This window comes from Triplophysa dalaica, chromosome 12 (assembly GCF_015846415.1).
Source record: "Triplophysa dalaica isolate WHDGS20190420 chromosome 12, ASM1584641v1, whole genome shotgun sequence".
Lineage (NCBI taxonomy): Eukaryota > Metazoa > Chordata > Actinopteri > Cypriniformes > Nemacheilidae > Triplophysa > Triplophysa dalaica.
In genome coordinates, this window is record NC_079553.1 from 6,775,247 (window position 1) to 6,792,840 (window position 17,594).

Here is a 17,594-nt window from a genome sequence, read left to right on the forward strand (position 1 = left end):
CTGTAAGGGACAGCTATTTGTGTAATGCGTCGCAATAAAATGTCGGCGGCGCGCGTTTCACGCCGTCCTGTAAGAGAGCGTGTGAAAGGCGCGCTCCCGCCCAAAATACTGGGGATACATGCGTTGGAGAGCAAGAACGAGAACGCGCATCTGGAAGCCACACTGGGCAGATTCCGTTGAGTCCGCCAGCATTGCACAATACTTGAGGGAGAGGGAAGAAACGGTACGCGTTGCACAGGTGAAAATGGAGAAAGTATTAGGACTCGCTGTGGTGTCCAGTATTTTGTGCGTCGGGTCAGTTTTGGGGAAATACGTCAGAGGGATCGTCAACACAAAAGAGGTGAGCAGAGTGTTTACATTTTATACTGTTCAGCTGGTGATTCGTCATTGTTTGGCCAGGGTTTGCTGCGCATCTCCTCAGCCTCTGTTATTAATGGGCTGTTGTGCGCGCGTGTATTTTAACGCCTCTGCATTTGATCTCATCTGGACGCCTGGCGCGTGCTTTAATATCCTTGCCAAGAAGATCATCACACCCTGATAATAGTGAGCCAGTGAAAGCTTACTCCATCCCAAAACGGATAACAGCCACAAAAAACTACATTTTTAACAGTGTCAACTTGAAGCGTCGAACCAGCCATCCTGTCGTTACAGGTGTGCATCGACCATTATGCTCATCTTTCTAATATCATAATTCCATTACACACTCGTTATACAGGGTTTGGATATGGTGATGCTGGTGTGCAAACAGATTAAAGGCTGTGAGTGTGTGTTGTGTGCGAGAGTGTGTAATGAGGATTAATGTGTGTGTTGTGTCCAAATTGAACTCCCTGCGCCCAAAACTCGCATAGAAATAACGCGCAACACAGGCAGCAATGTTCACGATTAGAGTCACTTGTGATATTTGAATGTGCTTTTAATGAAATTGTTTCTTATTGGGGATATATTATAGCATTGCTTTGCGAGCTTGCGGAATGTCTTTACACAAAAAAGCTTTTTAAAAGGCTTTAAAAAAAGCACGGGGTTATTATTTGATAAACTCACGGGGCAAGAACTAGATATTGGCCTGAAGCAAAAAAATAACGAGACTGAGTTCATGTTAAAGCTTGCAGTTCTTTTATTTTATTGATTAAAAAAATACGTCATCAATAACTCACCAATTGTTCTGATGAACACAGAGAGATATTTGTAAGAATGCTTATAACCAAAAAGTTCTTGGACCCCATTGACTACCATAGGAAAAATACTTTATAATTACTATATATAAGATATTTTGAAGAATGGAGGACAGCTCTCGGAGACTTTTGACCACCGTTGTCGTTTTTCCTACAATGGTAGTCAATGGGCTCCAAGAACTATTTGGTTACAAGCATTCGTCCAAATACCTTTCGCTGTGTTCAACCAAACAAAGAAATGTATACAGGTTTGGAACAACTCTGAAGTGAGTAATTTGTGACCGGTGAACCATCCCTTTAAAGGGGAATATTTCCTCACAAAATCCATAGAGCAGCTTCTCTATATGTTTGACCCTCACAAATGAAGGTTTTATTTACTGACTCTCATGTTGTTTCAAACCAGTATGCTTGCTTTCTTTTGTGGAACATGCAAGAGGTCCATGTTCATCTTTACCAAACACTAAAAGTGAATGTGGGTATCGAATTCCAAATGCACAAAAAGTAATAAAAAAAGATTACGCATGCACTATATCCCAGCTTTGTATGAGAGACATTGTTATTCACTAAAAATCCACCACACACCTTTATCGCCATACATACTGTATGGAAAAGAATAATACAGACTGTTACTCTATCTTTCAGACAAATATGTCAATGCGATATAATTTATGCCGGCGATCTAATTAATGTTTTTGTCTGGCTTATGCAGTGCGAATCTGTTCAATAGTGTCTAAATGCTGATCTTGCTCTGTTTGAGGGGCTATGTATGAGACGGTTAAACAGTCCATTAATCTCACTTCTGTTTGTTTCCTTACAAGGTCGCTCTTTCACATTGCCATGCATACTCCTATGCACACACACACTTGTGCATTACTGTAAAAAGAAACTTGTGCTCAACTGGCACACATTCACTTGCATTGGTTTTGTATCCATACAATAGAAGTGAATGGGTGCCAGCGCTGTTCGGTCACAAGCTTTCTTCCAAATATTTTCTTTTGTTTTCTGCAGTAGAAAGAATGTCATTCAGGTTTGAAATGTTAAGAATTTAAATTTTTGGGTGAACTGTCTCTTTTAGAGATCAACCTACATGTGTTCTTCTAATATCTACAGAGAAAGGTGTTCTTTTGTTTTGTCATGTCCATTTTAAAAGTCACAGTGTAAAAGTATGATACCCAAACACTCAAACAGGCATATCTGCTCCAAACTTTATCCCAAAATGTTGTTATTTGGAGCAAACAGACCAATGTTTAACCTAAACACGTCTACAGGTTTCAGGCAAATAAACCTACAGACGATATAGTTATTGATCTTTATATCAAGAGTTAGGAGGATATTCGAACATAGAAAAAAATGGCAAACTTCACCTTTAACTGCTTGGGGATTTGATGCTCTGGTGTACATGAGTCATTCCAGCACATTCTGTGAAGTAAAGTTCAGGAACAACACACATCTATCATGGCCAGTTGGTTGTAAAGGTAACCGTCTATGGCTAACCAACAGCGCCAAAGGCGAATAAGACTCTTCCCTGAGGCACTCGGGTTGACGTAGATGTCTGTGTGTGTGTGTGTGTGTGTGTGTGTGAGTGCATGCAAGTATATTTATGGGTTGCTCCATTGTTCAACTTATGTAATGAATCATTTAAAAGCCCGATGGATCCGGGATGACATGACTAGTTGATTGGTAATTAATTCTTAATGAGGTTTAGCGAGCGGGACAGAGATCCAGAAAGACATAGTAAGGTGAGTCCACCACTGATTCGCTAAAGTGACCGGATATACTGCATGTGGATATAGTGTTTGATTAATGTAGTGTCTATATGCTCTGTATCTTTGCCTCCCTCTGACTGCTTCAACGACTTTGTATTACAATGCTGTATCTGTGGGGGTATAAGGCAGGTGGCAGGTATTAATAGGGGTGCTCTTTATGGCCCATTCGGCAACACAACACACACATTCTGTTCTGCAGACAATCGACATTCATCCATTAACAGGTCTGCGATGATACGGTATAAGTGTACCCTTATAAACAAATACACAAATCTTATCTGAAAGACCTCCGCAGAGGGACAACAACGGAGGACTTTCAACTGGTACTGGTCTCATTTGCAGAGAGAATTGCTGAGATACAAACTCAATAAAATGTGGCAGATGGGAATAAAAAAGAACAGACAACACACATAAAACATTGTCATGTAAGTTTTGTGCTTTAGTTATAAATCTGAGGATAGGATGGGTTGAGCGAGAGAGTTCGGTCTCTCGTGGTTTCTATAGCAGCTGCAAAGTGCAATGTGTCGCCATGACAATAGTCGGGAATTGTTTTTTTTTCCGGTGGGTGTTTGTTTAACTGTCTGATTGACCGTAGGTGTATGTTTGGACCCATTCTTATGGATACAAGGTGGTCTTTCACATGCTTGGTCACATGACTCCGGGCTCAGTTCTGGGTCAGGGAGTCTTAGGGTTGCTGGCCCGTATTGTCAAGGAGACCGGTTGTTATGGAAACCACCAACAGTGCAAAGGAAGTTAATATAGACAAGGGCCTAAGAGCTGAGCCAACTTTGTGCATTCTCACGCTTCATTGACTGTGTGTGTGTCTGTCAGTGTAAGTTTGGGAGAAGGGGAAAGAACGAGTATATGAGACGAGATCCAACCAAATCTATGAATACTAAACCTTATTAACCCCATGAACTATTGGGGTGCATTATGGAGGCCTTCAAATGGTTATCGGTGCATTAGATCAGATTTCATTTATGATATTAGGTGAATTTTCCTGGGTGGGGTGATGTAGGCATGGGCACTCAGGGATTTTAATCAGAAGGTTACTGGTTTAAACTGTGAAAGGAATTGTGTGACCTTGAGCAAGCTCCAGGGCCGTGCTTCATAAAAGCACGCTTAAATTGGATAAAAGCGTCTCCATGACCAACCCGGTCTTTTCTAAATACTGAATCTTTTCAGAGATTAAATGAAAAATGACATGAAAAATATTGGAGAGACAAGTTAAGCTAAGTAACGGTTCTTCTAGTATAACCATGTGGAGTAATGTTTGTTTATGTTTTTAAGATGAAACTGTCTATAAGATACTGTGTGCTTTTGATGCTTGCAGGGGTGTGATCAGAGTTACAGTTACAGTTGTTTTAAATAAACAGTGTATAAAGGCTTATAAATTGACAGCCCCTGGAAAGACTCCAGTTTTGTCTTTAATTAGCATTTCTACGTGTATTGTGACAATTCCAGTCCAGCATCTGTTGAATTTCAACAGAAACAAACCTCAAGAATGACATAATCTCACCTAACAACAGTGTAAACGATGGAAAGACGCATTACATTTTTGAAAAAAATCGATATTACATCCATCAACTTGAATGTGAACTTTTTTTCTGTGCAGTACTGGGTAGCTGAGAAATAAACCATACATGTGTCCTATAGTGTGAAATTACAAAAAAACTTGAATTTGAAAAACTAAAAATGAAGATGAATCTCTAGTATGCTATTTTATATTATAAATATGAATAAAATAAAAATAGCGGAGTGTCTATATACACTGAGCTTTGTTACTGGAGACTGGGGTTCTAATCCACCTCTCGCTGAAAGCGCTCTTTTACCATTTTCTATCACATTACAGATCATAAAGGGATTTGTTTTCAATAAAATTTATTTAAGACTTAAAATTCATTTTAATTCATAAAGTTTAGGTCTAGGGTAAGCTTAAGTTGACATCATTTAAATATTTGTTTATAAATATAATGATTTACACTCAGTTATTATTGACACAACGATACGGAGGCAAATAGTAACGTTATCTGCCATTATTTATAAGAACCAATATCATCTAAATACTATTTCTTCTAAATACAAAGACATTTTCGATCAGTGTAAATAGCATATCCATAGGAAATGCTGCTATTTTATTTGTTAAAAGAACCTACTGTTATTTAAACTTAATAGCATCTGTAGCTATTTTCACAAAAAGCCGCTCCCATAAATGACAGGCAATTATTAACAGTTTGTATTCAAAATTTTTGCTGTCACACCATTGGACAAACGGTACAGTTTACCCATCTGCAAGCATCGCACATTTTTGGTAATTTGGAACAGTTTATCCTGTTTCAGTTTTCTGCAAACACATGCAACTAAAAATTTAATTTGGAATTTGGTAGAAATGTTGACAGTATTTCAGAGAATAGAACAAAAATGATCATTTTACTTAAACACATACATACAAATAGTAAATGCAAAAAAACTGAATCCTTGTTTTTCTGTTGCCCTTGCTCTCTTCACAGGACTGGGTGTTTCTAACAAGGTTTTGCTTCCTAACTGATTTTGGTCGATTGGACTTTAGGTTCCGTTACCCCAAGGTAAGATTGAATTATACTTATATTTATTATATTCCTGATCACATACATTGAACAAATACTTTTGGTTCCAGCTGCTGTTTAATTAATTACAATTTTTTTTAGTTTTATTTTCATTGTTTATTCGTTTTATTTCCAAGCATTAAACACTGTAAAACACTATGAATAGTTTAAAAACAGCGGTGCTTGATCCTGATCCACCTTTCTGCAAAGTTTACATTCCAACCGAAACAAACCTGAAGCAGCTGATCACAATATTGAAGTTCACTTAAAATGACATGCGGGAGTGTTGTTAGAAGCAAACTCTTCAGGAAGGTACATCTCCTGATGCAGGATTGAGCACCTCTTGTCCAATATAAAGCAATATACTGTAAATTGATTTGTTGTCAGACTTATATTCTCTTTTCTGTATTTGTCAGCCATTTGTCAGTACAGTTAATCTCTCTCTTTCCCCTCTTTTTTCATCCCTCTGTCTGTCTGTCCGTCTCTGTCTTATTTCTCTGAAAGTCCCGTTGCTGTCAGAACATATTGCTGTACTTTGATGAAAGCTCTCAGTGGCCATCTGTGTACAAGAGTCTGGACAAGGTGAGACATAGACTGACATATCCTGTGTCTGTGTGTGTGAAAATACTGTGTACTGACACACTGTGTCTATGTGTGTAAGAATATAGTCCAAGTGCATGAACAGCACATTATTGAGGGCTTCAAAACTAGATAGTGTAAGGATTAAAAGAGATATGTCAGCAATGCCCTATGGATTAAGAGCCCACTGCATGGTCCAAAATGCATGGTGTCAGTGCATGTTTGTGTTAATATAAATCTAGGATCCTTCCTTCCATGTAGAAAATGTAGAAAACCAAACAACATTAGCTCTTATTGACCTTCATTGTATGGACACAAAACCTTTTTTAGTCAAATTATCATCTTTAGTTTTCCAAAGAAAATGAGTCATATACAGGTTTTAAGGGTGAATAAATGATGACATCATTTTTATTTCTGGGTAGATGAACACTTTAACATTGTTGTTGGGTGTTTTGAAATTGTGTTTGGAAGCACATATTTATTGACAGACTGTTTAATTGCAGGACTGTTATACAAAAGAATCAGTATTGAGGCCTGAAAACAACCAAGTCATCAACCTGACCACCAGCTACACCTGGTCTGGCTGTGTGGTAAGAAACAGTTTTCATGCCTAATATACTTGTTTGTGTATGTAAGAATTGATTTTTTCCAAAAACTTGATCCCACTTTCGGTTGAGTTAGTGTAGCTCTGTTGAGCCACTGAAATACAGTAAGCACTGTTGAAGACACCACAATGTTTACTTTTTTTCGTGAAAATGCTAAGCGATAATTGAGAAAAAAATTATTATTTTAACCCTGAAAATGATAGAACTTTAACCAGTGTTGCAGGTTCTATACTAATCAACATATTTTGGGTCTGTCTCTGTCAGATTGAAACAGAGGGAAATGAGGACATGCTGAGTTGTGTAGGAGGTCGAAGTTTTCGTTCAGTCCGAGAGAGATGGTGGTACATCGCGCTCAGCAAGTGCGGCGTAAGTGCTAACCATAAACTTTACTAGTAGCGTAAAAGGGATAGTTCACAAAAAATTTTTTTATCATTTACTCACCTTTATGTAATTTCATACCTTTATAAATGGCATTTTTCCCGGTGAACACAAAAAAAGATATTTGGAAGAATGTTTGTAATTTTCAGTTCCGGGACATCATTGACTACCATTGTAGGAAGAATTAAATGGTAGTCAAAGGTGCATGAGAACTCTTTGTTTTCCTAAATTCTTCAAAATATCTCATTGTGTCTTCAACAGAACAAGAAAGTACAATATATGTTTTCCTATTATGGTAGTGAATGTCCCAGAACTGAAAATCATTAAACGGTATATCTGCAATATATGCTTTGTATAATATATGCATGAAACTTATTGTTTGACTGCTTTTGTACATTATGGAAAATATGGCCTGTATGACAGAAGTTGGTACACAATTTAAAGGGACTTTAGCGGGTTAAATGGGACAAAATTTAAAGGGTTGTTCATGAACGTAGGCAGGCTGATGGACACGCCACTAAATCCTGTTGGACGGAAATTAAGCATTGTCTCCTTGCATTGTCCCTATGGGAGCTTCTCTGTGGCCGCTGCCAATTTCTCTTCTGTCTCCCTTGTACTTCCTTTCTCATTGCCCAGTCTTACATATCTGAACCTCCGGGCTTGTGTTACAGGCTTTGATTACTCACTTCTGCCTTTCGTGCTCATTCACTTTGTATCTAACGTCCTTTCCCCGTGCCTCTCGCACTCCATATCTTTGTGCTGCTCTCTCTCGCCTCTCCATCTCTGGCTACATTGATTTTGTGATAGACTATGCTTCATGCTCCTCACCCTTTTGATGGAGAGAGGGAGAGAGAATGGGTTTTTCCTGCCAAGTGAAATCAAAGTGTTTCTCTTTTATTAAGCCGGCCAAAATCCTCTCAACAGCTAGAAACTCTGCTGCTTTGAAGTCTTTTATAGCGTAAGATCTATTTGTACACTCTGTGTTTGTATGGCTCTCTCCGGCTCCCTGCTCGCTTTTACGCTCTTTCGTTTTGCACCTCCTGCTCTTGTCTCCTCTAAACTCAATCTTTTTTTGCTTTACCGTGTACTGTAGGGAGATGGGCTGCAGCTGGAATATGAAATGACATTAAGCAACGGACAGTCGTTCTGGACCCAGCATTTCTCAGCTGATGAATTTGGTGAGACAAATTCACAGAAATGTAATATAACTTCAAATTACATGTAGGCTACATAAAAAAATGTAATGCAAAAACAATCTATTTTAGTAATTTCACTATTGAATGTAAATTGTATTTATTTGCATAAAATTGCATTCAATTATGATTTTAAAAGTGTCTATAATATGCTTTATTTCTGTTTCAGGCATCCTGGAGACTGACATCACATTCCTGGTCATATTTGCTTTTGTGTTTACACTGTCTTGTTACTTTGCTTGTAAGTTTTAATGTCCTGGATGTAGACCGGCCTCAATTCTTTTCATCACATCATTTGCAAAACTTATTATTCAGAGATAAATTGAATGATATTTTTAGGCATCTCCTTCAAATAAGCAAATGTTGAAGTGCGTCTCTGCTTTTAGTCTCTTCGCTTTTATTAATCCATCTCCCCTAAATCTCTCTCTTGATCTCTTTGTAATTCTTTAAGATAATTTAAAGGGAAGACAGCTGCTCCATACCACCTATAAGATGTTTATGACTGCGGCTGGAGTCGAGGGTGAGAACGACCACTGCACACGCCTGCTCCACACTAACACACATTACTTTTATGACACTGCCGTTTGCATCAATAGATGCCTGACAATATCTCTTGTCTCCTTCTTCTTTATGTCTTCCTTATCTCCTCCTCACATTCCGCTCATGTCTTTTCCCTCTTGTTGCTGCTTCCACTGTGACATATATCTTTTTTCTCTTATCTTCATTCCTCTCTCTTTGATTCCTTTCTCCCAGTGTTGAGCCTGCTCTTCTTTTGCCTTTACTGGGGTCTTTATGCCAGGGATGGCGTCGGGAACGGCAGTCTGAAGATATTAGGTGAGGAAAGCACTGTATTTGAGGGGGATGTACAGTCAGACAGTCATCAATGCAGAATAAACCTTGACAGAGTGATGAGAGCCCCTGCACAAACCTCTTGTATCATCCTGAAGGGGTCTATTTTTGTGATAGTGACAAGCTGACTGTAAATTATTCAGATTACTACATGGATACTTGCTAAATAAGTAACTACATTGACATGAATTATTCATTTTTATTTTATTTTTGCATTATTGGAAAATGATAGTGCTGTCAAATGAATCACTTCGCGATGAATCAGTTCCAAATAAATGTTTTTTTATTATAATATAAATATATGTATCGTATATAATTGAGATTTATACATCATATGAAAGTTGAATAAATAAGCTTTTTATATGCTCTCCTACTATTAAGTTACTTTGGATAAAAGCTTCTGCCAAATGAATAAATGTAAATAATACTAAAACAGTGCTTTTGCATCCTCTTTATAGCTATAAATCCTTACTCTGCATTCAATGTATTTGCAAATTAAAAGCAACTAGTAAAATCTTACAAAATTCTGATAGTGCATCCACATTTTTGTGCCCCGCTCACGTGTGTATGACAGCACATATCCTTAAATACTGACCTGATTTCAGCGCTTACAATTTGATAGCGTAACCTACTTGCGGTCACCTCTCTAACTCTCAACGGGACTTTTCCTCTCACCAGGGAAATTACTCTTTTCCGTGAGCTTCCTGATTTTCCTGCTCATGCTGATTCTCTTGGGAAAGGGATTCACAGTTACCAGGTAGGGAGTCTCTTACTTGTCCACTAATGTGGGTAATGATTTACAAGGCTAATCATGGTAATGTGATCCAGGTTGTCATGCATCTGTCAAATACTGTGAACCACTGGAGAGAGTGACACTCATCACACATCTAATGTTTGTCACCCAGGGCAAGAATAAGCCACAGTGGGTCTGTCAAACTGTCCATTTATATGACAGTGTACACCATCACCTACATCATTCTCTTCATATACGAAGCAGAGGTAAGATTTAATGTCTTTTTCTTTATGGCTTTACAAGATTGATGATTCTTTTACAATTATTTAACTTTTAATTATAAAAAAAAAAATGCATTTCTGTCAATAGATCCTCCAAGAAATTACACACAGCATCTTTAAGGAATAAGCAGTAAAAGCAATTCTACACTGTAAAAAACTGAATTTTATTGTTATTTTTACAGATTTTTCGCATATAATTTAACAATTATATAAATATATAAAATTGTACCATTTTTATTAACAGATTATTCAGCTTTTTTTAAATAATACCAAAAACCGCCAAATTAAAGAAAAATAATGCAAATTTACAAGAAAAACAAAAAACGCATGTGACTACAAAAATGTTTAATTTTACGATATATTTCTTGCCCCCCAGCTGCCGGGAAATGTTTTTTTTTGTCCAATTTTGAGATACAGTCAAAAACAGTCGATTACCAAGACCGTAAATTTACAAGAAAAACATACAGAATTTTCCTTTATTTTTTCCTTTATTTTTTTTCTTTTATGGTGTGAGTGCGTGAGTGAATGAGTGAGTGTGTGTGCCCTGCGATGGGTTGGCACTCCATCCAGGGTGTATCCTGCCTTGATGCCCGATGACTCCTGAGATAGGCACAGGCTCCCCGTGACCCGAGGTAGTTCGGATAAGCGGTAGAAAATGGAATGGAATGGAATACCAAAAATGTTGCCGTTCATGTCATATTTCCATATTACCTTATGTGTAACAGTCACGTTTTCTCTATTGACTCTATGCCATGCTGCACCCTACTGCTAGTCTATATATAATGTAAGGCTACGAGATGGAGTTACTCAGTATGAGCATGTCGTTCTGCTGTAATGGAACCTGGCAGATAGAGGGATAGTTAAAGAGATGGATATAGAGAGTGACCCAGTTGTAAATAGACAGATGTGCGTTGTATCACAGAGGACCTCCTATTGCTTCTTCTGTCGATGTCACCTTTTGCTCTAATACAGCTGTGTTATGTGTTTGGATATGAGGAATGTTACACCAGTTTCCTCTCATGCAGCCTAACAGATTTGTGTCATGGTTGGATTTAAAACCATCAATCAAACAGATGGGATGCTAAGTGCAGTTGATTTCACCGCTCTCTGCTGTGTTTGTAGTTCTTTGATCCAGGTGAGGTGCTGTATGCGTATGACAGCCCCGCAGGCTACGGTTTAATGGGTCTGCAGCTTCTCGCATACGTATGGTTCTGCTACGCCGTTCTAGTGTCCCTCAAACACTACCCTGAAAAACAACCTTTCTACATCCCCTTCTTCACAGCCTACACACTGTGGTGAGTCCAGTAAATGCCATTTGCTTTGTGTGTACATTTGTGAATTTGGCAGATGCTCTTATCTAGTGTACATTTTTATAATTTCATCATTGTGTGCATTTTCTGGGGATCAAAGACATCAAGACATCAGCATCATTCTTTAGCTACAGGATCTATTATTGTTTGGGTTGTCAGTTGATTCAAATATGCACTTACTGTTGAATTCATATAGTTTATTTTCAGTGGCATTTTAGTGCATTTAAATCCATTTGGGGGGAAATGCAATAGTACATGAAGTTCAACAATACATGAAATTCAACACTGCTTTCCATGTCATCCATTGCTTTAGTTGTCACTGTTGCTCTAGCTGTTTCTATTGATCCAACCCTTAGGTTTTTTGCTGTGCCAGTCATGGCTCTTATTGCAAACTTTGGCATCCCTCGCTGGGCCAGGGAAAAGATTGTTAACGGGATCCAGCTTGGCATCCACCTCTATGCTCATGTTGTCTTTCTGGTATGTTTTTTGTTTATTGATTCCCTATGAAATAAATTGATTTCAGACATGACAATGTGACTAACACTGTGATTTCAGGCAATCACACGTCCATCAGCAGCCAATAAGAACTTTCCTTACCACGTACGGACGTCTCAGATAGGGATCCTTCTCTCCAGTCCCAAAGGCATGGGGGCAGAAAGTTTTCCTCATCATGCCTATGGGAACAGCTCCTTCGTAGGAGACTCTCAGCCAAACTTCACAGAGCTCTTTTCCATTCAGTCAGTGAGTATTTGAATGTTGTAGGGAAAAAAACTAAATTAACGTTCAGAAAATTACTGTTCAGTTCATAAATTTTCATGATCAGATAATCTGTCAGAACAATAATAGAATAACGCTGTTTCATATACTCATGTTTGCCTATTAAGGATCCTGTTAAGACGATCGATGAGACGGTGGCCCGAAAGGGACAGGAAGTGCCAAGGAACAGTGAGCATAAGATCATCACAACAACTGCAGACCTGACGTCCACATTTACCCCTCTTCCTCCTCCCATACCGCCTCGTACCTCCGCCCACTCCCCTCCTCCGCCTCGATTAACGTCCCATTTCACTGAGTATTTTAGTATGCAAGGGGCCACAAAGATGGGTTCCAATGCCTAGAGCATGCTGTAAAGGATTGGGAATGCAGAGAAGTGACACAACAAGAATATCTACTTTTGAGGGTTGAGAAAAGAGTTAAATATTTCAATATGTTCGATTGACGTAAGAGGGAAGCCATTTTCAAAAAGTTACCAAAACATATGTATCTTTGAATTTGTAAAAAGTAGTGCGAGCTGCTTAAACAAAGAGAGACGTTTAGAGGGAGAGGGCAGGAACCCGCTCACTCGGCGCCTAAAAAATAAGAAGCAATAAATATTTCAGCGAGTGTCAAGAGAGTCATTGGAGAAGGAGAGATAATATATAGACAGTGCAATAGAGTGACAGGAGACAACAGCGAATCTAGAGTATAGTTATTTAAAGCTTAATGTAAATAGGATAGCGATGTGTACAGTAACAGAACAGTACAATGAACATTTTACCTATTTTATAATGCTTCGTTCATTTCAAGTGGTGCCGTTACTATATGAATTTACATAATGAAAAAGAACAGCAGTGAGACATTTTTTATGTTTTTATTTTATTTATTAACACATTTTGTCTGTAAAGTTCAGATCATTTAGGATTTATATTTTTATTCACATTGAATATAGCTAGATACTTTGCAGACATATTAAACTGCAAGTTAACTGTGGAAAACTAGGCAGTATTTGTATACCATGCATGTTTGTGCTTTGACTACAGTACATTCTGATATATTCTGTGTAATTTTGGGTGTGCCTTGTTTTCAGAAAAAAAGGTGAAGTATGTCATTTTTGCTAAAATACGATCAAATGGATCGCTAAACAGGATCAACCGTAGATAAGCCATTTGATGGTTTAGACAAAGTGTCAGTTGCTATGTTTGACTCAATTGTATTTTCAACTTAGTTTTCAGATAACATGGTTGCAATGTCAGAATATGCATACACTGCAAAACATTGTGATAAAAACAGCATTTTATTCAGTATTTGACATGAGAAAAGGCAAACACAATTGACAAAATGCTTCTACTGAAATTCTTGTCCCATAAGGCCACAGTGTATTATTTTATCATGGAATTCAGAAAATACATCTTCACCCTCTAACATTGTATTTTTAGACTTCAAAATGTTTTATTAATTGTGTACTAGACTAATCTCTGTATGAGTGTTATGACAGAATTCAATTTACAACTTTATTACACAAATGTTGACCCACAGCTGTCAATCAGTCTACAAGGGTTGTCGTAATGTTTGTGTACTTTAGTTTCCCATGAAATATAATTACCCTTTCGACACACTTTGTATTAACTGCATGGAGCACTTTACTGTTTATACAAGTATTTGGTTACCATTGGTGTCCCTTGTAAATGCAACCATATTGCAATACAGTAAATTATTGCCACCTTTAATAATGTACTGAACAGATAAAATGTTTTATCTGTTAAAATCCCCTCCCCACTGTTGTATTTTTTTCCAGATTTTTTTGGCAAATGTTATGCATTAGACAATACATCTGAAATGAACCTGTTTTAAATATATTTCTGTTATGCACATAACGGCACATTTCAAACATGTTTTTAGGGGAACCCAACTTGAATCAGTGGATTTATTTTAAACCATTGCATTTTTACATGCTGAACTTGAGCTGACTGGAAGCCACCAAAAAACAGTTTCCTTTAAAAGGCATGGTTTTTCATCTCTTGAATGAGTGTGCACACAAAGCAAAGGGAGAGAGAGCACACATTTTGAATATATGATATTAGCACAGCACATTGGGGAGCACAGAGAGATCAAGTTAAGCACATTTCTGTTGCACTGTTCATACTGAATGGAATGCATTTTAAAGTGTCAAATGACTTGGCAGTACATACTCCTTTTGCCAAATTAAAATGCTTTGTTTTACTATAACGGCTCATTTGTCTGTTTTGTTTTTGGATAAAAAAACTGAGGAATCTCATCTCTGTGGTTTACATCAGCTGCTGTACAAATCTGACATATAAAATATATGCATAACACCTCCAGAATAAATACAGTCCTATGCCTTTCATTTATAATTCTTTGGATCTCCGACTCAGACATGAAGCATGGTTAAATATTTACAATATAACAGAATGATAGAGTTTCAAGGCTGCATGCATACAAATGCATTTGTTTAAAATACTGATATTTTAAATGGCTATCAATGGAGACAAATGCTTTTTTCATCCAGATGCTGTAGCAATGACATGCAGCTATAGTTGTTAGTGAGGCAACACTTAAAAATAAACCTGGGGACAGGAAAGTTGGACTTGAAGAACCATAAACACATTTTTTGAACATAACTGAATTTAATTATTTTGATGATAGGTACTGGTTTATTACAGAAATATAATACAAATACAGCGCATAAAGATTATAATTCCTTTTTCTTAAGGAGCATTTGATCCTTTTCTTCTCTGTATCCTTTCAGAAGTTGGTTTAATATGTTGAGTTCACTGACACGTTTGACGGGGTACAGGGGAGGAAAAGGGTTGCCCTTATACTCCAGTACAGACATATGAGCTCGATCCAGATTCTCTCTGTTGGGAATGCGGGCCATGCATGTGTAGCTCGTCTGGTTTTCGAATCTTGGCGCAAGAACTTTAAAAAGTTTTGGGATCAGATCTTTTTCCTGAATTGGAGAGTTGTGGAAAAATGTAAGACAAATGTTGCATTTTTTCTAATCGTGTGTTTGAATTGTTTAAGGAGTAAAGAGAAGTTGAGAAACTCACCGTGAGCCAGAAATCAGCCATTTTCATCGACTTTTCATTAGTATCCCCCTTTTTGGCATAATCAATCAACTAAAAGTAAAACAATAGGACGTAGATATAAGACATATATATATATCTTTTTTAAGTCCTTTAACTTAAAGCAGACCTTCAGGCTTGAATCAAAATTTCATCAAAATGTTTTACTTTCTTTAAGAATAATGCAGTCGGAGTTATAAAAACGTTTATCTTTTTACTTCAAAGCGGCAGAATGGGAGTGAATGGGGAAATTTTTTGAAGCTCCAAAAAGTGCATCCATCGATCAAAGAACTGCTTTTCTTTCGAGAAGAAAGTCACATTCACTTCATATGCTTTGAGGGTAAGTAAAAAAATGGGGAAATTTTGATTCAGGCCTGAAGTTTCACTTTAACGTCACCGATATCTAAATACATTGAAGAATAAACCAAAATAACGACTTTAATGTCTTGTCTATGGTACACGTTCACAAGAGCACTTCGATGCATGCGCATTCGGTTTATACATTTGGTTAGAAATCATCAGACATTTTGCGGAGATCAACTTTTATACTGCATGCATCTGCTTTTTACCTTTCCTTTAAGGGGTCATATTGCGCGAATACGTGTTTTTCTGTGTTTTGGTGTGTTATAAGTTGCCCATACATTAGACACGTAAAATTGTAAGAAATTAAAGTTTTGAAACAAAATATGCATTCTATCTTAAAGCGAATTCTCTCCCAGACCAGCCTGAAACGCATCGTGTAACCACACCCCCACTAATCTACGTCAGTTCGTGCTATGATTTGACTAAAGCCCTATTTGCATGGGATTAGTATTATCTCTGGACTAATATTATCACTTCGGCGTTCATCAAAATATGATAGGAAATTTTGGGGGTAATTTTGAGTATTCGACCAATCACTACACACTGGTTAACTGGCCAATCATAACACACCTCGCTTTTCAGACCGATGAGCTTTATAAAAAATCTGTGTATTAAACACGGTATTTGGAAAACACAGCAGTTTTAACCTTAAATCGTATATATACATTGCATTAAATCAAAAAAAATATTAGTTTTAGCCGTGCAATATGACCCCTTTAAGACTGATTAAGTGGTATTTACCCAAAGGTTCTTGTTCAGAAGTTTAAACACCCTAAGCTCACAGTTTGTTTTGTAACAGTTTCTTTTCCTTTTAAATTAATAGTCTAGACTGGAATTTCTGTGTATTATATTTGTGTATTTGTGTATATTATTATTGTGTCTATATATTTTGGAATATACTTGTCGTGGCAGTAGGCTGACAAAATTACCGGTAACACTTTACAGTAAGATTGTATTTGTTAATGTTAGTTAATGCATTATATGTTAGTTTTTCAGCATGCATAACTCTATTGTGTAGTTGTGCATAGGTCCACTGTGCATTAACTAATGTTAGCAGTAATAACTCTTAACTTAAAAAATGTATTTATCTTTCTTTTAAAACAACTGACATGGTAACACTTTACAGTAAGATTGTATTTGTTAATGTTAGTTAATGCATTATATGTTAGTTTTTCAGCTTGCATAACTCTATTGTGTAGTTGTGCATAGGTCCACTGTGCATTAACTCATGTTAGCAGTAACAACTCTTAATTTAAAAAAATGTATTTATCTTTCTTTTAAAACAACTGACATGTAAACTTAAATGCATAACTGTACAGTAACGTTAGGCCTATATAACAGCAGACTGAATCAGTCACCCTGTTCACTTACTTTTTCAGCGTAGAAGCGAACCTCATCGGCTCGGGCTTTAGTTGTTTCTATTCTCTCATGTCTGACCAGACCTGTGAGAATATTCCGAAGAATGTTAATTCTGGACTCTGGTCCGAGACCCATTTTACGGGCCACCCGGCCATGGGAAATAAACGCCCGCAAGGTGAGTCGCATCGCGAGAAAAAGTGAAGGACACTAACCCCAGATAATAATAAAAAACCTCTGATATATAACGTTATATATTACAAAATAAATATAACTCAGACGCACGGTACTACGATCACCGACTGCGTCCACTCTAAGCTATTATCGGCACACAAGTTATATATATATTCGAGTCAAAACAGCAGAGACTTCGTGAGCCTGTCATGTGTGACAGTTCTACAGTTTAAAGTGTCCGGACAGAAAAACAACATCAAAAGAGGTTCCGCATACTGGCGCTGACAGAAGGTTTTGACTAGAAGGGATACAGATACACTCTAATACCGCATAGTTTTTGTCACGCTGAAAACAATCGATGTTTTATTATTGTAAGGTTAGGTTTAGGGTTGGGGTAGGCAGGGGCAT

At 37.4% G+C, this 17,594-nt stretch overlaps 2 protein-coding genes across 2 annotated transcripts; one reads left to right on the forward strand and one right to left on the reverse strand.

The window, feature by feature from the left end:
- Positions 1 to 143: 143 nt before the first annotated feature.
- On the forward strand, positions 144 to 13,345 carry tmem145 (transmembrane protein 145). The gene is made up of 15 exons (XM_056763127.1): positions 144 to 340; positions 5,449 to 5,523; positions 6,028 to 6,105; positions 6,606 to 6,692; positions 6,972 to 7,073; positions 8,179 to 8,263; positions 8,448 to 8,519; positions 8,730 to 8,798; positions 9,032 to 9,112; positions 9,806 to 9,884; positions 10,033 to 10,126; positions 11,264 to 11,436; positions 11,808 to 11,928; positions 12,007 to 12,192; positions 12,336 to 13,345. The coding sequence occupies exons 1-15, from the start codon at positions 245 to 247 to the stop codon at positions 12,567 to 12,569; spliced, it is 1,632 nt and encodes a 543-aa protein (XP_056619105.1). The 5' UTR covers positions 144 to 244; the 3' UTR covers positions 12,570 to 13,345.
- A 140-nt stretch (positions 13,346 to 13,485) lies between these two features.
- Positions 13,486 to 17,403, reverse strand: mrpl17 (mitochondrial ribosomal protein L17). The gene is made up of 3 exons (XM_056763128.1): positions 17,028 to 17,403; positions 15,279 to 15,347; positions 13,486 to 15,178 (listed from the first exon to the last, which is right to left on the reverse strand). Exons 1-3 carry the CDS (start codon positions 17,199 to 17,201, stop codon positions 14,921 to 14,923), a joined length of 501 nt encoding a protein of 166 aa, XP_056619106.1. The 5' UTR covers positions 17,202 to 17,403; the 3' UTR covers positions 13,486 to 14,920.
- Positions 17,404 to 17,594: the final 191 nt, after the last annotated feature.

What these genes read in the sequence shown, in the direction of transcription:
- tmem145 (XM_056763127.1), top strand. Translation starts at nt 245, where the DNA reads ATGGAGAAAGTATTAGGACTCGCTGTGGTGTCCAGTATTTTGTGCGTC. An exon ending in TCGCGCTCAGCAAGTGCGGC is followed by an intron (nt 7,074 to 8,178) that starts GTAAGTGCTAAC and finishes CGTGTACTGTAG; the next exon opens with GGAGATGGGCTGCAGCTGGA. An exon ending in TTTCTCAGCTGATGAATTTG is followed by an intron (nt 8,264 to 8,447) that starts GTGAGACAAATT and finishes TTTCTGTTTCAG; the next exon opens with GCATCCTGGAGACTGACATC.
- mrpl17 (XM_056763128.1), bottom strand. Translation starts at nt 17,201, where the DNA reads ATGCGACTCACCTTGCGGGCGTTTATTTCCCATGGCCGGGTGGCCCGT. An exon ending in TTCGCTTCTACGCTGAAAAA is followed by an intron (nt 15,348 to 17,027) that starts GTAAGTGAACAG and finishes TTTTACTTTTAG; the next exon opens with TTGATTGATTATGCCAAAAA. An exon ending in TGGCTGATTTCTGGCTCACG is followed by an intron (nt 15,179 to 15,278) that starts GTGAGTTTCTCA and finishes TCTCCAATTCAG; the next exon opens with GAAAAAGATCTGATCCCAAA.